Raw genomic sequence first — 25,750 nt, 5'->3', positions numbered from 1 at the left:
TTAGCTTTCACATTCTTTATATTTTTAAAATAAATTATTATGCAGTTTTTGGTAATCAAATCAATTCTGAGCAAAACTTTTCTCCTAAAAGAGCAAAATTTTCCAAGACTGTTTTTGCCTTTACTTGAAAATCATATATCCTAATCATAATGTACTTAATTATATATATATAGTGCTATATTTTTAAACAATTACTTTTTTAAGGTGGAAGGTGGAGAGTTGGACCACACTTAGACACTTGGTGGTGCTCAGGGCTTACTCCTGGTCCAGGGATCAGTCCCGGAGGGCTCAGGGTACTATGTGGGGTGCTGGGTATTGAACCCAGCTTGGCCATGAGCAAGGCAAATGCCCTAATTGCTATAATTACTCAACCAATTACTTTTTCAGTCTCCAACTGAATCTTTGGCATCAAATGTTTGAATACATCCTCTATTCTTTGACCCTTCTAGACCTCTTGCCCAGGAAACAAATCAATTCTTTGCTAAATCACTCACTCACATTTCCTTGCAATATTTGATTACATTTAATATTCAAACACCACTCCCACCACCATGACACCTTCCCACCACCGTATTTCAGATGTGTCCATCCCAAGCCTCGATCCCTGCCCCAAAGCAGAACCAAAATAATATATTTTGTATTGTTAGTTATAAAAAGAACTGCTGAAAATGCTACCAAAAAGCATCCTTAAAGGAAAGAGTGTGAAGATTGTTGTATTCCACTCAGGGGCCATTACACCCTTCTATAAGAGATCACTAACATGTTGTTAAAGGTTGAGCCTTGGTGCGGTACTCTTGGAGTATGGGTGGTGTGTGGTATAAAGTATCAAGGTCCAGGAATAGGTTCACTCGTGGGTGAGGCTCGGCCCAAGCATCTGGAGAGTTGCCATGAGCCTGGCAGCTGTTGAGTTCTGGAGGTTTTGGGTGGCCTGGGCTGGTCCCTTGGGGCAGGAAGGGGTCTCACCTGCTCCTCTCCGGGGTGCCCCGAGTGAAACAGCCTGGCACAGAGTCTGGCAGCATGGTTAGGGCAGGTGTCATGTTATGTTCCCTCTGGGAGAAAAGGACATATGACTCTGGATGATGGCTGATGAGGAGATTATCTAGCGCCAGCCAGAGGTGGCTTCTGGGCGTGACTGCTGAGTTGCCAGAGACAGGGGATACGGGTGAAGGATCCCCGTTCCAGGTCCTGTTGAATCCAGAGTTCTCAGTCACAAAGTCCCGAATACCTGGGTTTTTTGGGGATTCACTCGTTGGTGACGCTCAGCCCGAGCATGTGGAGAGCGGCCGTGAGCCAGACTAGCTTCTACTAACAAATTCAGTTATTCATACGAGACTCATTGCCTACACTTCAAAGCTTCCTACCCTTTTTATAAAAGTCTTTAATTCCATGGAAGGGATCTTTGCCATCAACTTCAGAATGGGTTTGCCGTCCTTCCTTCCACTCCTCGGAGCCACGTGCGTTTCGGAATTTAGAGTTTTTAGGAATGAGAAAGTTAATCTTGTCCAAATACCACATGCTGTGTGACATCCCCGGAGGCCTGGGTACCCTGTAACACAGCCACCAATTGCTGCATGAAAAACATGAATGTTCACACCCAGGATTATTAGCGACCATAAATAGCCTCACATCTGTTCAGAAAATACTCACCACCGACTCAGAAAAATCTTTAACTTTAGGAAGAAATAGTCTACTCTTAGGGACCTCAGAGTTTTGAATTTTCAGATAAAGGATTGTGGGCAGTATCTTGAGTTTTTTAGAGTCCATTCTTCATCATTTTGCCAACATTGTCTTCCTCAAACCCACAAATACACGACGCCATCATTGTGGAAAATCTTGACTTCCTGCTGCGTTCCCCTGGAAGCCTCTTTGTAAACCTCCCACGACTGTGTCCCCTCAGCCATTCTTCACTAACAGGTAATGTGCCTTCCCTAACGTGCCCCATCCCCACACCAAAGTCAGCTTCCAGCACTCTCTGAAGGTATCGTCTCCCACTTTGCTCACTCCTGCACCTCAGGCAGAATATCCCCTTCCAGAGGGCTCAGGTGAGCAGCTCAGATCAAATCCGCTCAGCCTCTTCATCCTTGCCAGCCGCAGATCTCAGCTCCCACCCTGGCCTCACCGAGCCCCCTCGGTCCAGGTGAGGCGCCCTTAGCAGTGAACTGTGTCTGTCTGTCCATGGCAACTGTAGCTCATACAGTACCTTCCCTCCCTGCTCCCCCTAGCCACCTTGAGCCTCTTCCTCTGTACATCACTTGTATTACAAGGTTGCAGTGACACGAAGAAGCCAACATTCTAGCTTGTCTCTCACCTCACTTTCTGCAGGCTTCCTTTTCCTGCTGTCATCCCCACAGTCCTTCTCCAACCTTCCCTGAGTGGAGTTGAGGGACCACCTAGCGCGAGATTCAATCCCTGTGACCTGAGTACAGATTCCGTTGCTTTGGAAAAGGACAATATTTTTCTCCTTGGCTCTAGTATATTCCCTGGGATCGTCCAGAAGCTGGGGGGTGGGGGGAGTCTAGAGCAATATTCCCCAAATGGCTGATCTCTCTCAGGCAGTGTTGAACTAACTTCAGATGGAGATAGTTGTCTTGGGTGCAATAGAAAACTTTCTGTTTGCTTAAAGAAGGTAAATTTGGAGGCTGGAACAAGAACCCCAAGGTCCCATGCATGCTTTGTATGCAGAAGACCTGTGTTTGGCCCCCAATCCAGAGCACCTATCTCAAAGTAGTCCCCAAGCACTGCCAGATGTGGTCCCAAAAGAAAACAAATGCGGGACAGACAGGTTGACAGTATGCAGGTAGGGCCTTTGCCTTGCATGTAGCAGAGACGGGTTCAATCCCTGGCATCCCCTATGGTCCCCTTTTGTGCTGATTCTCTTCTGGGGGCCCACTAACCCCCTTCCTTCCCCTCTTCCAGTTTGGAGTAAGCTCTTCCCAGCTAGTTGTGTTTTCTACGCAGCTTGGAGCCGACATGTTCATAGACAAGTTTTGTTTCCCACGCTGCATCCTCCTTACTTGCTCAGAGGCAACAAGCTGATGACCAACTCAGCTTGACAGAAGGACAGAGAAAACAGAGAGATGGAGAGAAGAGGCGGGCATAAATATCTCCAAAGAGATAGTAATTCCTGGCTTAGGATCTGCCTGTTTTGATTAGACTCTGGGCTCCCTGGAACCCGGGGTAGGCTCTCCCTGGTTGCCTGCCTGATGTCAATGTCAAAATATTGTTGTGGTTATAGTAGGATCTCATTCAAGAGCTGATTCATCTTGAGCAAGTGAATGAATTGTGGTGCGTGGAGGGTTTCCGGGCGGTAGGATGACTCAGGGTGAACTCTTAGCAGATGGCCAGAGAGTGTGACTTAGGGAAAAAATGTGACTAAAACCCTTAACCTCATTGCATCTTCCATTCTTAATCTGTCAAAACAATGCCGTGAAGATGAGAAGAATTCATTCTTTCAAGTTCCTAGAGGGCCTGGCCCTTAGTATTATAGACCCGCCTGAATCTGTATCCTCACCGTCGTTATTTATCTTCCTTATTAGAAGAAACTCTCAGACAAAACTTTTCCCCTGATGTTCTCTGAAAATGGCTCTGGTCCAAAGGCAGCAGGTCTGTGTAAATAAAAGGGATACGGTTTTCTTCTGTACCATCTCCCAGACTGCGAGTGTGTTGTGTTTTCCCCTGCTTCCTGTGTCTGGGTCCGTCCGGCCTGGACAATGCATCTTCGGGAATCCTACAGGTTCTGCCTCTTTCTGCGGATGCTCATCCCTTGCAGGGCTTTTTAAACGATACATCCTTAGCAAAGGCTTCCCAAGAAAGGCAGAATCCTTGGCTAGATGATGCAATATGGCGAGAGACTTGTTCTTCAGTATGTTTTATCACTTAGGTTATTTTTCTAATGTTTTACACTTGCTGGTATTGAAGGGTCTCCGCTCTTTCCAGATCTTTTGCTGTTTGTCTTAACATTTTGGTAGCAGTAATACTTAACATTTGTCAGTGGAGAGACTGCATTAATCTTATCTTTTTTATTGACATGTAAATTGGCCTTTCTATTTTATTTATTTCAAAACTCCTGGAGTGACTAAGGTTTACATTTAAAATACAGCACAACTGAATGATATAGAATATTGATTTTTAAAAAGGAGAAAAAGATTACTTTTGAGGACAATACCCTATCTAATTCCAGAGAGTTGGTTCTTTCCAGAATTAGCACTTCCAAAGGCAGACCTTTCCAGTCAGTTGTAAATTCTGAGTATTGTGGCCCCAGTTCCCATTGGGTTGTTCAAAGGATTGGCTATTTAGTTTCATATAGTCAATATTTCTATTCAGATAGATTATACCATCTCCTGCAATATGGAATGATTTAGCAGCGTTTTTTTTTTCCCTCATTTCTTTCTGTCTTTAGCCTCCTAACAGTTCCTGCTGTTAAGCTAAAGTTATACATTTACCTAAATATTTTTGCGTTCTGTTATAATGTTTCCCCATCTGGTCCCTTTTAGCTTGGAATCATGTTATCAGCTTCTCCGAACAGCCATCTTTCCTCATGCTGCACACACATCCACTGGATTGGTTGTTTTGTAATGCATGATCTATTTTGGGCAAACAGAATCATGATACTATTTACATGATGAAGAAACCCAAGGATTCGCGTTTCTCAGCCCCACACATGTTTTTTCTTTCCATATGGCTTGCTTTTGGGGCCACTTGACCACCCTAAAAAATTTAAAAATAACATATTTCTCCTCCATATGTCCTCAGCCTCAGGTTTGCTCTCTCATGCTTCCGTGGGTTCTGTGGCTGCTCATGAGTGCTCATAGACCTCAGTCCTGCACCATTAGGAGTGAAAAAAACAAAAAACAAACAGAATAAAGCATCCTTTGAGCCCCTTGCAGAGTAAGCTTCCCTCCTGCTTCCACACGCTCTTTGCCTCACTCCTCTTCGGGCTTGTCTCCTCCCCTGCTAGTCCCGTAAGTCCCCAGTTTTCCCAGAGTTCTTGCCCATCTCTCTCCTGTTATACATGTGAGGTCAACTGTGCCCATCAACACCTCAGACTCTTCAAGTTCTTGACTGAATGCCTCACCCCTAACGGCCACATTTCCAAAGACCATCGCCCTCCCTCTGGCTTCTTCTTCCTTCCTTCTTTGCTCAAGGCCTCTGCCCATTCGCTGCTTTCTCTCCCTGTTCCCTTGGCCAGGCTGCTAATCATGTGACTTCTGCCTCCGAGACACCACGTGACTGTCAGTTCTTCCTCTAGCTCCCCTTCAACTGACTACTGTAATAGTTCCCTAAAGATCCATCTCTGTTTTTCTCTTGTGATTATTCATTGCTAGTTTGAAGAGCCCAGTTAGTATTAGGCATTGACATTATACTCTAGGACTAGAGCGATTGAACAGCGGGTAGGGCGTTTGCCTTGCAAGTTGGCCAACTGGGTTTGATTCCTCCGCCCCTCTTGGAGAGTCTGGTAAGCTACCCATGGCGTTAATTGATATGCCAAAAACAGTAACAAGTCTCACAATGGAGATGTTACTGGTGCCCGTTCGAGCAAATCAATGAACAACGGGACAACAGTGCTATAGTGCTACACCAGCTCCATTCTCTCCTCTCCTCCACCCACTCAGGAGCCTTTGGCTCCTCCCCACTGATGTTGGGGGTAACTTTGCCTTCCTTTCTGTTCTCCCTGATTCTACTGTCCCCTCTTTCCCCAGTAGATGACTTACCCCATGAGCAGGGGGCACCATTTCCCCCATGTTGGGGGCCCAGCCCAGATACTGGGCACAGAAGGCATTCACAGCACTTTCTTAATATTATCGATTGTTAGTCCCCAACTCAGCTCTCCTATATTGAAGCTATAAGACGAGGAGAAATTACAGACACATAAATTCATGATGACAAAGTCTGGAATTAGAAGTCCTGGATGAAATGTCTGGCTCCATCATTGCCTTCTTGAATTCAAAACCCAAAATTTTCTCACTATAATGTAATTATATAACACTCACATAACTGAGCAGACAATGACAATAGCGTCTTGAAAGGTGGCTTCCACGTTGTTTGGAGAAACTCTCGGGAAGTCCTTTAGGTCCTCAGCATCCCTCTGGGGTGAGGATGAGTCTTTCCTTTGAGATGGTTCTGGAAGGAACTAGTGCTCTTCTTGGGTCAAAGTGTGGGTCTCATGATGATCCCCTGCGTCGCGGTGAAGAGCCTTGAAGTTGTCTGAGTACGCCCTCAAACGGGAGCTGGGGCTTTCAGGTAGTTTTACATCCTTATACATGCCTTTTCTCTAGAATTCAAAATATTTAGGGGGTGAAATGTGCACAAATTATTTCAGCATTTCAGCTTATTCCTGGACTCTCCTTCCATGTTTTCCTAGCGACGTATTTTTTTTTCCACACCCACTCAGACCATCTGTGTACCAGGCAAGCTTTTAGAGATGTAAAATCCAGTGAAATCTGTCCATTCCATTTATGTGGAAGGGACTATGACTAATGATACTGCTAGGGTGGGGGATGGCATGGCTAGTGGAAAAGCGTGTCCGCATGTGTGAACAGCACGGGCATCCTGGCAGACCTGGGCACCTAGGCCCACGGCCTGCAGGCCCAGCACCGACCCTCCGGACTTACCCTGAGGGACCTCTCACAGGAAAGCATCTTCCTGGTGTCCGCTGGGGACTCGGGGACCAGCTTCTCTGCTCTCAATCAGATGGCATCTTTTCTTCTTCCAGTTTGGTGTGAACCCCATGATTGTCAACAGTGCTCATGTTAGGGTTTCGTGCACGCTGGCCCTCCCCCCGTGTCCTGGTGAGACGGAGCCTTTCCAACATTGATGCAGATTTTTTTGTACTCGCTCGGTCGTATTTGCTTGGCATGTCAATGCTGAAATGATTGCTGTTCGTTCAAAGCGATTCTTAGGGAAGGTGCATCGCATCTGTCCTCTTTAGACCCTCGTAGGACACTTGTGGGTATTCCTCATACTTCCCCAGCATGGGACGCTTGGAGGTGGGGCTGGGATTCTTCAGCCCAAGCCATCGGGTTTGGTGAGACACTGAGAGAAACCTTCCAGATGCATCCTCTCTCCAGGAACCCCCCTGCCCCGGGCCTCCTCTGTGTCCTTCACTAAGGACATCCTTCGAGTCCAGCTCCAGCACCTGACTGCTCTGGTTTCCACCGTGGGGGCGACGCAGAACGTGAGGTTGACTCCTCATGCAGGAATGTCCTGGGGGAGGAAGTGACACTGGCCAGGGGAGCCGGACTTATCCCCTCCTATTCAGACGCCATTAACCGTGGAGACCAAACAAAGATGACCTTGATGTTCAGCTGATTCGTGATCATACTTAGAAAATAGGCTCTAACAGCAAACTGGTCTTGCTCTGGTATGAAGATAATAAGTGGCCTGTTTGGGGCGGGAGCAATAGCACAGCAGGTAGGGCGTTTGCCTTGCACACGGCCGACCCGGGTTCAATTTCCAGCATCCCATATGGTCCTCTGAGCACCACCAGGAGCAATTCCTGAGTGCAGAGCCAGGAGGAACTCCTGAGCATCACCGGGTGTGACCCAAAAAGGGGGGAAAAAAGGGGACCTATTTATTAATTCAGATTTTAAGATCTTGGTCAGATCCTGCTGTGTGTGCTGTTAAAGGTCTTTAATTTTAAATTATTTTTGTTCGATAATCTCGTTTCAAAGTGACATTATGATTTATCGCCACTAATCAAGATTCTGATCCCTCCTCGACGTCTTGTTTGTATCTGTTTTTGTTCTTTGTTACATAAAGATGAGGTTTCTATATAAAATCCTGACTGTGTAATATCGGCCTAATGAGTCACAGATGGGCAGATGCTGGCACATTACCATTTAATAACATTTTAAACTCATATTCCGTAGTAAAACAAAAACAAATTGTACACATCTGTTTTCCAACTTGTAACAGTTTTGAATTTGTGTTGAATCCTTGTTTAAAGGGCTTTTACTTGGGGAGAAGACAAAGAGGACACAGGTCACCTCGAACCTCCCCAGCCACTTCCTAGCCTTATCAGAAAGGACTTGGCGGAGGGGCTCAGACTCCTCAGCTTCTCTGGGAGGAGCCCCAGCCCCCGAGACCAGCAACCGAAGGTTCCAGAGGCGCCTCACACTGTAAACCTGACTTGGCTGGCTTCTGAGGAAGGAAAACTCGCCCCTAATCGGGGGCCATCAGGGACAGGGGGGAAAAGGCACACAACAAATACGATTTTTTAAAATTCTATAACTATCCTCAAAATCGACTATAGAGGAAGGGAGGCGGCGGGGAGGCCCCCGTGAGGAATCCTGCAACCCGTGTGTCACTGTCGTTGTTGTTCATCTTACTTGTGTACTAAACATGTTGTGTGTGTGGTGGGTGCGGCCAGAACAGAAACTGAGCAAAAGCGTTGTTCCTCCCTCGGAACTTCCCAGCTGAGAAGGCTTCCAGGGGGAGGCGCCCACGGGCAGCCCGGAATCATTCTCCTGGTTTGCTCAAGAGTTCCAAACCCCTTTTCTGCTTGAGGGGGTCGTGCAAACGGTCAAGTTCTCTGGGGACACTTCCAGGACAGAAGGGATTGCTGCCGAGTGTGGCCTTCGACCTGCCGTGAATTGCCCCGTGGAGGCACAGTTTTCCGTCCAGCCCCTCCTCAGGAGATCCTGAGTGGGCAGGGACAGGGGCTAGAATCTTCTCGGAGGAAACACTTGCCACCACGCCACGTTCTGGCCACGGCTGTCCCGGGAATGAGCATGCAGGTCACGGGTCCGAGAGGCAGACAGAGAGCTCCAGAGGACGTTCTGACCCTCGTGTGAGCAGTGTGGCTAGGAGAGAGCAGCATACTAGCAGTGCACCCCAGGCCCCATGTCCCCCTGCTCCCCACAGGGGACAGAGACGCGGAGAGTCCAGCGTTGCCGTGCCCTGGGAGCCCAGGGGGCTGTGGGGAGCCTGGGGTCTCGGGCGTGGCACACACGCCAGGCGTGGAGCCGGAGAGGGTGGCGCTCGGTCTGTGCTTGTTCTGTCTGTCTGTCCAGCAGTGCGATGTCCGTGACGTTTCCTGTCGTGTTGTTTGGGTGTGTGCCCTGTCCCTAGGGTCTGCCAGGCTTCCCCACGGTCGCCGCTCTGCACAGTAATCAGATCCTCACCGTCAAGGTTTGTGGCCGGCACGCTGTGCTCCGTCAGCCCACGGCCAGCGCCAGGGCAGCAGGAACGGCTGGCTCCAGGCACCCCGCGTTCCCGGGGACCCCCCTGCCTCCTCATGAGGCCCCAAAGACCCTGTCAAGAAGGAGACTCCGGGCGTCAGCAGCACAGGACCGAGAGGGGGGAGGCGCCGCTAGCCCGGGTGCCCGACTCTGCCCCCCAAGGAGGGGCCCGGTTCCTGCTCCCCGACGCTGGCTGATGGGTCTGACGGACAGTGAGCTGGTACTTGGGCTCCGGGTGATCTGCTCCCAGGGCAAGCCGGCCTGCTTCTTTCCAAGCCCGGGTCCGAGAAAGGCCCCTTCCTCACGGAAAGGCGGGGCTCGCCCTCCGAGCCAGAGTCCGAGGCAGACCCAAGTGCCAGTTCCGATGCGCTGAACCGCTGCGATCAGTCTAACGTGGATCTCTCTATTTCTTTCTTGGCACCTTCTGATGTCTATCCTGCAACTCTCTCACCTCTGAACTCCAACCTTTGACCTCACCTGACTGATCAGATGGTGTTTCCTAAAATCAATCATGGCTTTCTCTCTGCTGACCAGCAGCTCATTAAACGCCGCCTGATTAAGGTAGTGCTTCTTCTTGCTCTCGCCTGATTCTCTTTCACACTCGGTGGGGACTCTGCATGGGGCGGGGTGCGGGGCGGGGGGCTCATTTCTCTCAGCCAGGGATGGGGGATTTTTTATTCGGAAGCACCTTAGTGCCCAATTGTTTCCTGAGCTGCTCATGTTTGAAATGAATATGAAAATCTGCAAACCTATACGCTCCCTCGCGTGTTTTCCTTTAAAAGGAGAGAGAGGCGGCTCCAGGGGCCTCTAATAACAGACGCAGTCTCTCGGTGCTCTGGGTAGCTTGTAAACGGTTATGCTGCATGACCAGACCCTCCTGGGATCCGTTGTCTGGGGTCTACAAAAGTAAACACATGTTGAAGTGCGGATGCAGCTTTCCCAGTGAACCAAGGTGACTGCACGGAGGCAGCCGTGGCATGCACCACGCTCTGCAGAGCCACAGAGCAGGGCTGATGCCCAGACAACATGTATGAACATGTATGAACATGTATGTGCCCGGGCCAGCAGACAGACTGCATACGGGCTTGGTGTCACGAGATGCACCGGTTCTTTCCGTCCTGTAAACGTGGGTTAGATCACGCCCGTCTGAGGTGTCAGGAAGGAGATGTGGCTCTTTATCTCTCATGGTCCTGACTGGCTGTTCTCTGATTTCAGGGTGACCAAGGACAGGCCGGCCCCCCAGGACCCCCCGGCCCTCCAGGCCCCAGGGGCCCTCCCGGGGACACGGGGAAGGACGGCCCCCGAGGAATGCCTGGTGTGCCCGTGAGTTTTCCTTCAGATCATTTGCTCACACAAGTTTTGTCTCTTTGCAAGGGCTGAGAATTGACAGGGAGAGGGACAGGGGGGTTCAGGGGGTCAAGTCAGGGGTTGGGGGGGAAGATGGGGTGATGCCAAGGCCCCACCCACAGGGCCACCACCCGCAGGACTCCTTGGTCCCCGGGGCTCACACACAAACCACAGAGCCAGGGTACAGTCAGCCAGCAAGCTGGGAAACAGCGGTGGAGACGCCCCCCGCAAGCTCTCTCAAGGAGGCTCCTGGGAAACTAGCCGGATGGCATCCGAGGGCCAGAGGCAGAGACGGGAGAGCCCTGTGACGTGTGTGCAAATGTGGGCGATAAATCCCGTCATCGACTCCCTTGCAGTTAACCAAATCACCTAGCTAAGCCAATAATCGAAGCTCATCATTCAATGGTGAAATGAATGGTTAAACATCCGTGCCCAGGGGGTTGAATATTTGCCCTTTGCGTGAAAAGCTTATTAATGGAAATGATTCAGAGGCCTTATATGTTTTGTTTCACCATGGTAAAGAAATAAAAACTAAACAGAAACAAACACAATCCCAATACTTGATCTAACTTAGTTGAGAAATACTTATTTTTTAAGACTGGTATGTTAGTGAAATACTACAGGTTTAGTTTGGTAAAAGCAACCCAGCAATGTAAAGAAGGACATGGAAAAAGTACCTGCAAATGACCTTTTGATATCTTGTGTGAATTTATATGAAAATATTTAAAATTTAGTTATAGTATGGGACTTTCAGACTTAAAATGTATATTTATTACTGAATCCAATTATGTAAGTCTTTATGTATTGCTTTAACAAATCATCCTTATAGTATAAAAATAATAAAAATATTTATCCACAAATTCAAAAATAGACTATAGAAAGGAAACAGCTAACGTCAGTCATAGTCATGAGTGTCTTGGCATATTTCATTTTTCTCTCTCTACATTCATATTTTTTCCCAAAGAGTGATACTTTAGAACTTCTCCAAGACAGCCTTCTCGTGAGGCCCTTCCTGGAAGAGAGCTGCTGTGAATTTTTCCTCTAACAAGAGGAAATACTGACTTTCAGTAGATGGTTGCTCCTTGCTAGTTTTGCTGTGCCCAGGAGGTATTACTCAAAAGAACAAAAATGAATTTTCATGTTTATTGCATTAACGAAATTATTGCTGTTCCTTTTTAAGGGCGAGCCAGGAAAACCAGGAGAACAAGGCATAATGGCAAGTATCTCAATTTATCGTTTTCCATATCATAATGATGAGAACCTGAGTTGGTCTGAGCTGCTCTTAATCTAGACGCCGCGTAGATGTTGCAAGTGTGGGACAAGCATATCCGTCCTATACCTGTAGCAGAAAGAAAGAAAACTGCTAAAAGTTTAAAAATAATAATTGCTTAATCCAATGGGATGTTTCCATCGTTTTACCGTGGATAGTGATCACAAGCTGTTTCTTTTCTGCACTCTTACATGAAGGTTACTTGAAATTCTCAGGAGTTTTCTATTGTGCCTATGTCTGTGCAAATCCTACTCAAATTTCTGTCATTGCCACTACCTTTCAACCCTGACGCCCGCTGTGGCATCCCAGAACACAAAGTTCTGAAATAAAAATGGGCATATTTTTTAAATTATAATCTTTCTTCAAATCCTACATATTTCCTAGAATATAGTATGTGAATAACAGCATAAGCCCATTTGCCTTCATCTTCTACCTTAGTCACACTGAGCATGGGTGCTCAGCCTAGTCCTGAGTTAATTATGATAAGCACTTGGTATTCCCAATTTCCCAACCAGTAGCAAGTTGTCAAATGGGAATGTTCCTGGATAATTTTTCTGTAAGTCTTTCCCTTTCCTTTGAACCTCTTTGGATTTTCTTCATATTCTAATTTTTTCAATACAGCTAAAAGATTAAGCTAAACATATATGTGCATTGTAATCTTTCAAGAGATGTCATATTATTTTTAAAGGGAAATGTCTGCAATATATATACATATATATATAAAGTGGATCAGCCCCAAGCCCACATCTCAGTGAATTTTCACAGCAAGTGTTACAATATAACCACAAACCAGATCAACAAATTGAACATTATATCCCGGAAGATCCCCAGCACCCCCAAGTCCCACCCCTCTCTGAAGTCCTCCACCACCACCCCTCCCTGGAGGTCCCCGTAGATTAGCTTTGCCTTGCATTTGATTTTTTTATTAATAGAATCATGAGGTACATACACTTTGGTGTCTGGCTTCTCTCATTCAACATTCATTGTGTTTGTGAGATCACCCACTTCTGCTTTAATAGCCTTTCCAGCTGCTTGAGAAAAAAAAATAGAAGGAAGAATCTGACTTCCTTGACCATCCCGTTAAAACTCCATCACTCACGTGGCAGCAAGTGAGTGAATGGCCTGTCTGACCTTGGGCAAGTCACTTAACCTCTTAATTTCTCATCTGTAAAGAAAGCATAATAATACCCCCCTACCTCCCTTATAAAGTTGCCAAAGACAAATGCAATAAATTTAGGGAAAGCACTCTAAAATCTCTAATGAAGAATTGTATGAGTATGTTATTATTATTATCACTCAATTGTTCCCTCTAGAGTAAATTACAGGTGAGCATGGATTTATATAACAGATGTATTCCTGTAAAGTTCTGTATGAATCAGATTTTCATAAATCAACATATCATAAACGTGCTGGAGAATTGTGCTATTTAAAGCAATCCCATTCAGAATCTTTTTGTAAAGCAATATAATCCCCTAATTCCTCTTCCTGGCAAACTGAATGTTTACCTCCTCTATTTGCTTGAACTGAAATATTTCTATGGTTTAAAAACTTTCATTTAAAAAAAGCCATTTATGCTTGTTGACTTAAATAGCACCTGCATAATTTAAATTTAGCCCATCTCTAAGAAATATAAGAAACACAGGATATGTGAGTAGTTTTCACAAGGTGAAAATCTTTTTTTGAAATTGTCTTTTTTATTTCAAATGTATCGGGTGTGTGTGTAGTGTAGTATGAGAGAGAGTGTGTGAGAGAGAGAGCATGTGAGAGTGTATGAGAGAGTGTGTGAGAGAGAGAACATGTGAGAGTGTATGAGAGAGTGTGTGAGAGAGAGAACATGTGAAAGTATGTGTGTGAGAGAGTGTGTGAGAAAGAACATGTGAGAGTGTGTGTGTGAGAGTCTGTGAGAGTGTGTGTGTGAGAGAGTGTGTGAGAAAGAGAACATGTGAGAGTGTGTGAGAGAGTGTGTGAGAGAGCATGTAAGAGTGTGTGAGAGAGAGTGTGTGAGAAAGAACATGTGAGAGTGTGTGTGTGAGAGTGTGTGAGAGAGCATGTGAGTGTGTGTGAGAGTGTGTGAAGAGAGCATGTGAGAGTGTGTGTGAGTGTGTGTGAGAGAGTGTGTTTGTGAGTGTGTGTGTGAGAGAGAGTGCATGTGTGAGAGAGTGTGTGTGAGAGTGTATGTGTGAGTGAGAGAGTGTGTGTGAGAGTGTGTATGTGTGAGTGAAAGAGTGTGTGTGAGAGTGTATATGTGTGAATGAAAGAGTGTGTGTGAGACAATGTGTATGTGTGAGTGAAAGTGTGTGTGAGAGAGTGTGTATGAGAGTGTGTTTGTGAGTGTGTGTGTGAGAGAGTGCATGTGTGAGAGAGAGTGTGTGTGTGTGTGTGAGAGAGAGAGAGAGAGAGAGAATAAGAGAGAGAATGAGAATGTGTGTGTTTCAACTCAAAATCTGGGAAGAGAGCAAAGCACCTTGTCCTAGAAGTGTTTCCTCGGGAGTGTGGCGCTCTGGCTAAATCCTTCATCACTGATGACTCCCAGGCAGGCAGCGATCCCTGTTCTGCATCTCTCAGTCAGTTCTAGGCAGAACCGAGTGAGGCCTTAAGCACATGAAACTGTGTTAGGACCCATAGAGACTTCCACGAATGCGAGGTATTGCTGTAGAATGAATGTCTGGTGACCCGCCTGGCAGACAGAAAGGCCCTCTTGGGTGAGCGGGCCGGGACGCTGTTGGAGACCAAGTCCATTACCGTGTGGCCCCCTCTGAGCGTGGCCAGGCCCCGCAGTCCTGCTCCACACTGTACGGTTATTGTTCTTGCCTTCTCTTCTGTTGGAAATATTCCTCCTTGCTATTGCATGATCAATTCTCCCTCACATTCCCCTTCTTGCAGCTGGAAGAGAGAAGGGATCACTAAGTCAGTTATGGTTGGAGGGATCACTCGGGATGGGAGATGTGTGCTGAAAGTAGATAAAGGACCAAACGTGATGGCCTCTCAGTATCTGTACTGCAAACCACAATGCCCAAAAGCAGAGAGAGAAAGTATGGGGGAAATTGTCTGCCATGGAGGCAGGGGGAGGGTTGGAAAGGGGGGGTATACTGGGGACATTGGTGGTGGGGAATGTGCACTGGTGGAGGGATGGGTGTTTGATCATTGTATGACTGAAACTCAAACATGAAAGCTTGTAACTGTATCTCACAGTGATTCAATAAAAAAATAATAACCATAGTGCTAATCTCCTAAAACATGATTTTCTAAAAATAAAATTTATTCCTATAAAAAAAATTCCCCTTCTTACCCACCAGTTTGAACAAAGGAAAATCAATACCAACACGGCTCACCTGCCATATTAGTCCGCAGAATCCATGGACTGATTGGTGTGTGTGTGTGTGTGTGTGTGTGTGTGTCTGTGTGTGTCTGTGTATGTGTGTGCGAGCGCGCACGTGCGTGCTGGAGGGGACAGTGGATGGAGAATTGAGAGATAGTGGAGAATTAAACAAATTTTAAATGTGTCTGATGACCTCAAGAATCTAGGGGCTATCTAAAATTAGCTCTTATAAAACTGTTTCTGTGTCAGGTGGAGAATTGGCTTTCATAATTTAGGTTGGATGATTTGTATTACAGAAATAATCACCTAGGATTAGCAGCATCGCTGGGAGAATAATAAGAGTCACTTTTTTGGAAACCTATCTCAAGCAGCGCCACATTTATTTAATCCTGCTGTGCAGTCATTTTGTAAACAGGACCTTTGGGTTTGTGGAGAAGCTAAGTATGAGATTTTCAAAAGGCAGATTCTTAAGCAGAAATAAATTGGACTTTCTCTAAATAGGAAAAAACCGCTCTAGTTCCTTCATCAGATCAAAGCCAGGACTGCTTCCTTGCACATATGTTGTTTTTTTTTAAGTTCTTCAGAAGTTTAAATAGCATATTATTAAATTTATGATAGTCAGGTAATGTGTTTACAATTGTGTTGACATTTATGATCTTGGGGTTCAGTTATTTCATCTCCCACCACCAAGGTACTTACCGCCCACAGCCGTGCCCCTGTGAATATAGGATTTTTGAAGGTATTTTTCCTTCTGACATTCATTTTCATTTCTATAATAAATGTTCTCTGAAGCAAAAAAAGACAAATTTTATAGGTGTAACATGCTGTATAAAATTACACATAATATACCAATTACATAATAGCCCAGTTTTGTAGAGCTTTTTGTTTTTTAGTAGTTATATTCAAGGTTTCACAGACTAAGTCCCGTTTCCTACTTTGAAACCTTCCTTCCTTCTCTTTCCCCTTCATCACGCAGTACCCAAACCTCGGCACAGAACCATCCGCCTTCTCTGAATCATGGATATCTGAACCAAGCCTTCCACTGGGCTGGTGCTGTCCGAGCATTAAAAACTCAGAAAAATTTTACTATGTATATGAAATGTGGGCTTGTGTCCAAGGATGTCATAGGTATCTTTCATTTGTTTTGATTTTGTCGACAACCACGTTTATTACACGTGGGCCCAGTGAATGCAAATTGCTTCTATTCATTAGTCACCCGAGCCTTAATAAGGACTCTTGCTCCGGTCAGAATAAAATTGCAACAAGCAGTCCGTGAGGTGGACCAGAAGCTGAAGGGGTTCCCCCCCGACAGACCTGAGAAGCATCCCCCTGATGCTTCATGCCCTTAGCCCTGCCGTCCACCCACCCCTCTCTTCAGCAAAGAACAACAGCAGCCAGCTGCTCCTGGTCTTAATCTGGCAGAGAAAGCAACGCCACTTCCCCCCCCCCCCCGACCCCAACCACAAACGACAGAACTGAGCACAGTTATCCTAGCAGAGCTAAGCCTCTCATGAAGCCCATCCGGGGTGAGCTGTGTCCGTCTGTGAAGCTCGCGGTGTGTCGGGCTGCTTCAGTACCCCTCCCTCGCTGCGGTCCCCACCCAGTGTCCGATTAGCAATGAAGTGGGTGGACATGGGGACCTCGGGGTGGGGCCCCCGAGCGGGGACTTTCGTTGAGGAGCCTGTCTGTCACCTCGGGGTGGGAGAGAGAGCAGAGAGAAAGGGCTGGTTCTTCCCTTCAAGTTGGTTCGGCCTCCTAGAAACAAAATGTGAACTTTCCGGGGAACATTGTCAGTAGCGACCCCAAGACCCGGTCATGTGACATGAGTGCGAGCAGAGGGAAGCAGGCTGCATGGATGCTTGACTTGGTTTTCCTTCCTGATCCCGACACTGCATACCGGCCCTATTTTTGACATTGGTTCCACTTGGGAGCGGGGTGAACGATACCGGACAAATGAAGCTCTCTGGGCCTTCCATTTGTCATCTCTAACAGGAGTGAGACTGAAGTGGCGTGCGAGTCTCCTTCCAGCTCCAAAGTCCCGTCACCCTGCGCTGTTTTCATTACAGACCCGCCAGGGAGCCGGCCAGAGGCTCGCCGCTGTGTCCTGTGAAGAATTAGATGCCGTGGCTCGGCTTTTACTCCCTTTTAGTGGAAGGAAGCCTTGAAAAGTGTCTCGTTCTTCAAGCCTGTTATCAACTTCCTGAGTTACTGGTCTCTCGGTTTCATCATTCTAGATTTCAGTCTGGAATTGTCCATGGATGCTCCAGACCGAGTGGGGAGACTTGAGAGCCCCCTGCCCTGAGTCCACCCCCCTTTGCTCCCACTTTACACCTCCACCCCTCAGCTTGAGAACTCCTGCTTTCGCAGGCTGACTTCCGGGAGCTTCAGGCCCATGACCCTCCTGCCCCCAACCCACACCCTTCCCGGTTCTCCTGTTTCCCGCTTTGAGATGAGATCTCGCAGTTCCTGAGGGAGGTTGAGGCAGCCACCTCCAGGCTCCCTGGTTCCCTAAGAGGAGTCTCAGGCCCCCCACACAAAGGGCAACGGCCAGACAGGAGGTCATGAGCCACAGCTAGAGTCCCGTAGCAGTGGACCATGGACAGGGTCCAGTGGCTGAACGGATTCTTCAGAAAACTTCTGTTCCGTTCACCTCACTTGAGACTTCAGACCACCAGCTCAAGCACACACCTGCACAAGCACACACCTGCACACTGCCCCCACTCCAGTAGAGGCTGCCTTTTCCATCACCGCAAATAACTATTGTGTTTGGGATTCGGTGCATCCAGCAAACTGAGCAAGTGTGAGAGATGGACCATGCATCAGATGCTAATATGAAAGGGTCCACTTTATGTATTGCCCCAACAGATGACAATGCATGCTAAGAAGCAGGAGAATTCCAAGAGAATTACTACAAAAATGCTTGCTTTCTCTCCATCTTCTACTTGTTCATGTCCTTCATTTGGAGTAACTAAATACTTGATTTCTCTGGGGATGAAAAATGAGAAGTGTCATCTAGTGTCATCTTCTAGTCACTCTGTGTCTCCTTTTAAAGTAGAATGAAAAAAATTTAAAAGAAATCATAGGAATCATCTAGTTTCTTGCATTATAGAAAAGAGCATCAGAGAGAACAAAGTAGTCAGGGGTGGAACAGAGCTAAAATCCAGTTCACCCAATAGCATGCTTCTTTGTCGGACCTGCCCTTCGCTAAACAGTGGGCAAGACCACAAGACCTGGGCCTGGGTCTTCACACTTAAAGGAAATGAAAGTAACTAATATTCAAAATGGCCTTCGATTTAAGTCCTGTTAATCCGGCGTGTTTTATCAGCTAGTGTTTCTCAGCGTTGTTGGTCTGAAATAGGAAAAGCACTTACACTTGACTTGATAGAAATGTTTTTTACTGAGTGTGGGGTAGGGTGATGGGCCTTTGTGAACCATAAATTTGTTTCCTTTATGGTCCACCGGGGAAGTCTGCTTAATCACAGAGGGCTGCAGAAGCCTGTTAATTTCTCTTTCTTTCCGGGTCCTTTCCATGTGGGGCTCAGCAGTAAGGAACAATTTATTAAATAGTTAGAAGGGATGCGGTGAGCTCATTTCGGCCTTGTGTCTCTGTAGAGAGGGGCTGGGGTCTCTGTCACGGATTCTCAGACACCGAGGTCTGTCTCTAATTGGCTCGTGGTAGGGAATGCTCAGTCCTTCGTCTTGGGTCTTGCTTTTGTCAAGCAGGGAGAAAAAATGTATTATTTCTTTAATTTCCTGAACTTTAAGAGAGCTCTTACAGAGGTTACTACCTCATGATTTTTAGAAATACCAATAAATAAATCATTCTGGTTTAATACTTCCCCCAAAGCAAGCACATGAGATAAAGACATCAGAATTTATTCTTCCAAAAAATTAAACTCACTTTAAAGTTTTTTCCTTCAAATATTTATGACGAATATAATGTTGGCCATCTTAGACTCAAAAGGAGTTGTTCAAATAATGTAAATTTCATGGAATGATATGATCAACATAAAAATCTCAAAGACTTAACTAACTTTCTCAAAACCAGTACTCTTTCCAGTAAAAAGGTAATGATCATCCAAGTTTTAATGTAGTGGAGAAAATTTGCTAAATGGAATTTTGTTTTTCATATTCATTAACATATTTCTTGGCTGGAGTGATAGCACAGCGGGTAGGGCATTTGCCTTGTACGCAGCCAACCCGGGTTCGATTCCTCTGTCCCTCTCGGAGAGCCCGGCAAGCTACCAAGAGTATCCCGCCCACACGGCAGAGCCTGGCAAGCTGCCCGTGGCGTATTCAATATGCCAAAAACACTAACAACAAGTCTCACAATGGAGACATTACTGGTGTCCACTTGAGCAAATTGGTGAGCAACGGGATGACAGTGACAGTGATTTCTTTCAGTTTAGTCCAAAATTATTTATCTGGTGGGTACTGACCTGGGACCTAATATATATATATATATATATATATATATATATATATATATATATATCCATATCCCAGAGAATTTGCTATCTAGTAAAGTGGATTTAGTAAATATTGAAATAAGTTAAAATACTACAGCCAGTTGGAATGTTCTTGGGACACACAGAGGCTGGAAGCCAGGTCTGTCACCGGAGGTCACAGAATGTGAGATTGACTGAGTAGAGCTGAAGGCAGAGTCATTGGGTCACGGCACCCAGTGCTCCGACTAACACAGTCTGCTCTCTCCTTGCTTATGGCATCATCGCCCACCCCCACCCCCGCACCCAGATCAATGAAATCATTGCCTTCCGCGCTGAAAGCATTTCAGCACACTCTCACCTCCTCTAAACTGTTCCCAATCATTTCTCCTTTGGCAGTTCCACACACCCTAGCTATGTAATCTGAATCTTGTAAAACATCCCTTGAATTATACTCCAGACATACATATAATCATCCTACGAGACTGTGTTCCCTGACCTTCGTTCATCCAACATCTAAGCAGAACATGGAATTTTACTTAATTTTATGTAAGTGCAGCGTCAATGAATCCCCCTTAAGTCAAATTTCCATTATTTCCAGTTTTTATTTACTCTGTCTAAACCCAATTTAAATCATCTCTGAGCCCAGGATGCATTTCAGCAGGATAATCCCGTTCCAAAGGTTATAATTAGAGGACCGCCCCGACCCGCAGTCAGACTCGAACATTTTACGACTCCAGAAATTAGATGCTGCATGTTATCAAACCAGGCTCTTAAAAATATTTTCTTTTTTCTCTAACTTTCATTAAACCAGGGAAACAAATCTTAAATCGGAAAGGAAATAATTTTCAGTGGCTTGATAATGTGAGACTTTTATCCCCCAGCAGCCGGACCGGCTCTCTGTGGTCCTGTGTTTTTCTGAGCAGAGGCTGCCTGGATTCTCTCGTGCACAGAAATGACCAGCAGCTCTCAGAGGATCCGATTTTACGGGGAGCCGTCAGGGACAGCACAGGAACCGTGTCCACCCCCTGCTTCCCCAAGATCATTTCCTAAGAGCAGGCAACCAGAACTGGCCTTGAAACACCTCCCAAGGGCCATCCTAAGCACATCGTTTGAGAAAGCCTGCATCCTGTTGGAGTAATTAATACCTCAATCAAATTTGTGCTGACATGGTTAGTGTCGGAAAAATTCATCATTTTCTTCTTGCCATCACCTGGCAGGCAAATGTTTTTATTGCAATTTTGTTTTTGAATGTTTTAATGTTGACAACCAAAAAAAAAAAAATACAGCCCATGTAGAATGGCTTGAAAAACATCCATTCCTTAACTGCCTCCTTTGAAGATGAGCGTGGGTGGGAAATTTTTCCTACTGTTTGCACGCTGGCTTTCCTGAGTGCAGCTGAGCCTTGGAGCTCTCTGTCCACGTCACAGTGTCCCCCTGGTTAATGGGACTCTGTGACAGGGATGGTTTCTGCTTTGCTATTTTAATGCAGAGATCGCAAACTGAGTTTCTCCACTCGCTCAAAAGGCACTTCAAAGCTGTTTGAATTAGCCAGTAGGGTCGGCGTGACCCTGGCAAACTCAAGGGTTATAATCTTGTCATTCCTACCCTAAAGCTAAGAAGACGCTCGATTTGCCTTCTGAATTCATTGAGATTCCTATAATTTTTCTCCACTCGAAGTAAACACGCCCGTGAATAAGATCTACCTGCCCTACCATTGCCCCATCTCCAACCATCTCCCTTAGCCTAACTCTGCCAAGTATTTTTAGCCCGCTTCTTGGCCTTTACACCTGATTGGAACCTTTCCCCTCGGAGTGCATGACTCTGCCTGTCACCCGTCCAATGCCTCTCCTAGAGTCCCTTTCCCTGAGATCGTCACTGACTCCCACCCGACCTCTCCTAGTCCATGTCGTCCTATTTTCTTTAGCACTTATCATCTGACATAACTATTTTATGGATTTAGTGTCTTTCTCTGTTCACCAGGATATGAAATCCAGGAGAATCTTGTGTGTTTTAGCTTCTTTTGTTTCTAGATGTGTCTTCTGCCCCTGGGATATGGCCTGACACTGAGTGGACACAAGGGACACTCTTGGTGGATGAATGAACAAGTGAACTCCTAAGAACTCTGTGAGAAATCATTATGGGTAATAAAGGAGCTGAGAGGAAAGAGAAGTAACGAAACAGCTAGAGTGCTGTTAAATGAGTTGTTTAGCTAGCTGTTTGACTAGTTGTTAAACCCTGTGACGAAGAAGTTGTGGAGGCACTTTGGAAACAAAAAGTTAGGTCCCACGTGGGGGGCCACTGAGCTTTAAACTGTGGCTGGAAACTGAATAAAGGACGAGAGAAACCAAAGCTCATTCATGACAGGAGCAGAGAGCCAGAGAGGCAGAGGTGGGGGGATGGGAACACGAGGTTTGGGGAGTGAAGTGCCACCAGGAGAAAGCTTGGATTTTTCCCAGTTGTGGAAAGGCAGTGAGGGATTTCTCAGCAGAAGGAAGATGCAGACGCTTTTCTTTTGGGACATGCTCACTCGGCCAGTTGTGTAAACAGCAGTTGGTGAGACGGAAGACATAGCTGCCCTCCTGTGGATGTCCACTAACTAAGTGGAAGAGAAGAGGGCCTAGCCAAAGAGCATCACCAAAAAAGAAGCAGATAATGTTAGAGTTATGCCTGGGAAACTGGAATCGGGGAATAAGGGGATTAAACCCCCAAACAGTGCTCTTTCAGTACCACAGTCACCAAATGGGAATCCTCACATTTCTTTAACTTAGTTGTTCTCCATATTTATACAATCTTTAGCAATGGAATATAGAGGGTGAGAGGGGATGCGGACAATCACTGATCTTTGGAAGTTCTCACTTGTTGATAGTATTCAAGTTGCAAGGCACTCCACGATCTATTCTAAAAGATCATGAAACACTGTATTGATAGTATTGTATGGAAAGTATTGCATTGACAGTATTGTCAGTACAATGTATGGGAAGTGTTGATAGATAAAAGAGGTTGTGAATCCACACAGAATTTTGCACTGATTCATCTGTTTTCCTTTTGATAAAGTTATAGCCACTGCAAAATCATTCCATTTAAAAGCTCAAATATCATGAAACAAAAAAGCTCAAATACATCATCATGAAACAAACTATATTGATGAACTAATTTAGTGGCGGGCTGGAACGATAGCACAGGGGCAGGGCATTTGCCTTGCACATGGCTGACCTGGGTTCAATTCCTCTGCCCCTCTCGGAGAGCCCGGCAAGCTACCGAGAGTACCCCGCCCACACGGCAGAGCCTGGCAAGCTACCTGTGGTGTATTCGATATGCCAAAAACAGTAACAAGTCTCACAATGGAGACGTTACTGGTGCCCGCTCGAGCAAATCGATGAGCAACCGAATGACAGTAACAGTGACAATTTAGTGGCACTTTGTTTAAAAATGGACTTTCCTCCTAAAATGTTTCCCTCAGAGTTTTCTCTTCAGATGCTTCATACCTTGTGGACTGTTTTCCTCAACAGTACAATGGCTTCACGATTGAAGCATTTTCTCTTCAGGGTCTTCATACCCTGTAATTGTTGTCCCTGTAAAATTTCTCCATTTCCCCTTTTGTACCAATATACATTGCTTAGAATTTTCCCCCCAAGAGTTTTCACCTTCAATTATTTACACTTAATATTTCTGCTCAGAAATTTCAGATGTGAGTTTTAGGATCACCTTCAGCATTAGAAGCAGAAGGTAAATTTCCCCCCAGAATTTACCCCTAAGAGGGTTTTCTCTTCAGTTACTTTATATTCAACTTTTTCTCTCTAATCTGGCTCTCAGAGAGTTTTCTAATCTGGCTCTCAGGGAGTTTTCTCTAGGTTCTCCACTCTCAATAGACTTTCATTCTTCATGACTTCCTCCTCAGGTTATTAGTTTCCGAATATAGTTCTGCTCAGAAATGTTTCCTGAGTTTTAAGGTTTGCAGTATCCAATAGACATATTTTTTTCAGAATTTGTTCCTCAGAAGATTTTCTCTAATTTTTACACCCAAAGGACATTTTACCTCAGATTTGCTCCTGAGAACTTTTTCCCCACAAATTCCTTGCACCCAAAAAACATTTTCCTCAGACTTTGCTCGTGTAGATATTTATTCTTGAAACATGGAAACTCCACAAATTCTTTGCTCTCAGAAGACATTTTATCTCAGAATTTTTAATTCAGTTTTCTCTTTGGGTTCTTTATACCAAATAGATATTTTTTCCTCAGAATTTTTTTCTTGGGGGCCCAAGAGATACAGTGGGTTAAGTGCTGACCATGCATGTAGCCAATGTGGATTCAGTCTCAGGCATTGCATATAATCCCCTGAGAACTGTCAGGAGTGATCCCTGAGCACAAAGCCAGGAGTAAACTGAGCACTGTCAGGTGTAGCCCAGTCCCTTCTCCCTATAGAATTTATTCACACTTTTGTCCTCAGGTTCTTTTGTCAATAAATATTTCCTCCATGTTTTCCCTAAAAAGTTTCCATTCAGGTTTTGTTCAACCAGCAGAAAATGTTCTTAGAATTTACTTCCAAGCCTTTTTTTCCCTCCTGCTTATTTGTGATACACAAAGAACATTTTTTTTCCTTAGAAATTTTTCTTCATGGAATTCCTCCTCAGTTTTGCACCAATAATGATTTTTTTCACTCAGAGTTTTCACCTTAGAGAGTTTTCTCCTATACTTCTTTATAGATATAAAACATTTCCCCTAATAATTTGTTTTCAGGGTTTTCTCCTCAGTTTCTTTATACCTAGTAGACATTTTCTCCACATTTGTGTTCGGATGTTTTTCTCCTCTGGTTTTTGCTCCAAGTAGTTTATCCCTGAATTTGATTTTATGATATTATTTTTTCTTTTCAGTTTCTTTAGACACTTTCCCTGAGAATTTGCTCCTAAAAGAGTTTTGGGCTCACGTCTATTTTACCCAGAAGACATTTATTCAGAAAATATGCCTCTTAGTCTTTTCTCCATACAGCCTTTATATCCAAATACATTTTTCCTTAGGATTTGCTTCTAGATTTTTCTCTTCAGTTTCTTTATTATGCACACATTTTTGCTCAGAATTTGTTCCTTCAGGTTTTTCTTCTCAGTTTTTTTTTTAATACCTAATGGATATTTTCCCAAAGTATTTGCTCCTCTTGGACTTTTCCCCTCAAGTTATTTACCCCCAAAAGGTATTTGTCTTCCAATTTTGTTTGTCAGAATGCTTTTTCTGTTTTTTTTAATTACATCTCCGTAGTAATTTCATCTGAATTTTCTGCTGAGCTCCCAAGTTCATTTATACCCAATAATCATTTTTTTCTCAGAATTTTTCTTAGATGTTTATCTTAGATGTTTATGGCTTTTTTTCACACCCAAAAGAAATTTTTTCTCAGAATTGGGTCCTTTGAATCTTTCCCCTAACTCTTTTTTTATCCCAATTCCCTTTTTTTGAGATTTTTTTTTTGTATCCCAGGGATTTGTTTTTCCCTTTTTATACCAAATATCTTTTTCTCATCAGAATTTTTTTACTTCAAGCTCTTAACCCTAGTAGACATTTCAGAATTAAATTTAAAGAGATCTAACTTAATATCTCGAGCGTCTGTTGTCACATCACTTTAATCTTGAGCTGTTTATGAAGAAGATAACCTAGTTTAGAAACTAGATTATTTTCTTCTTGGTTGTCAAATATAAGTATGCTGGCCAAGAAAAGATCCAAATTAGAAATAGCCCATTAATTTGCAAAATGGTGCTTCACTCTGTTTTAGAAGACATATTTGATAGAACTTTTTTAGAAATATTAGAACATTTGAGCCATTGACTAATTCTGAAATAATAGGAAGCAGTTATTTGTCAGCTGAATAATTAGATATCACACAGTTCACCCAAGTTTTGTATGTGTTGAAAATATAAATAATTTTAAGATTAGATGAGTTAGTGAGTAGTTCTATGGCACTTGGCGTATAGCACTTTATGGACCTATAGCTGTCTTAGAAATCTCAAAGCTAAGGAACTGCAGACATCTGAATTTGTGGCAGTGTGCCCTAATTTCAGAAATCAGTTGTTGCTCAGCGAGGCCATCATTTGCAAGTGACTTTAATGACCATAATATCGCAGATATATGATTAGTAATGAAAGGATCCTAAAAAAATCCTGTAACACAGTGTTTTCAACTGTTGTGTTTCTGCGTGTGTGTG

At 44.9% G+C, this 25,750-nt stretch overlaps 1 protein-coding gene across 1 annotated transcript in view; it reads left to right on the top strand.

Moving 5' to 3' along the window:
- The window catches only part of COL25A1 (collagen type XXV alpha 1 chain), a 454,237-nt gene that overhangs the window by 323,618 nt on the left and 104,869 nt on the right, over positions 1–25,750 (top strand). The window contains exons 8-10 of the mRNA XM_055140998.1: positions 9,669–9,740; positions 10,395–10,502; positions 11,707–11,742. Coding sequence (XP_054996973.1) covers positions 9,669–9,740; positions 10,395–10,502; positions 11,707–11,742 — 216 coding nt within the window. The remainder of the gene's footprint in view (positions 1–9,668; positions 9,741–10,394; positions 10,503–11,706; positions 11,743–25,750) is intronic.

The sequence above is a fragment of the Sorex araneus genome, chromosome 6, assembly GCF_027595985.1.
Source record: "Sorex araneus isolate mSorAra2 chromosome 6, mSorAra2.pri, whole genome shotgun sequence".
NCBI lineage: Eukaryota > Metazoa > Chordata > Mammalia > Eulipotyphla > Soricidae > Sorex > Sorex araneus.
Note: the sequence above shows the minus strand (reverse complement) of the source record. Positions and strands in the feature narration are given on the sequence as shown.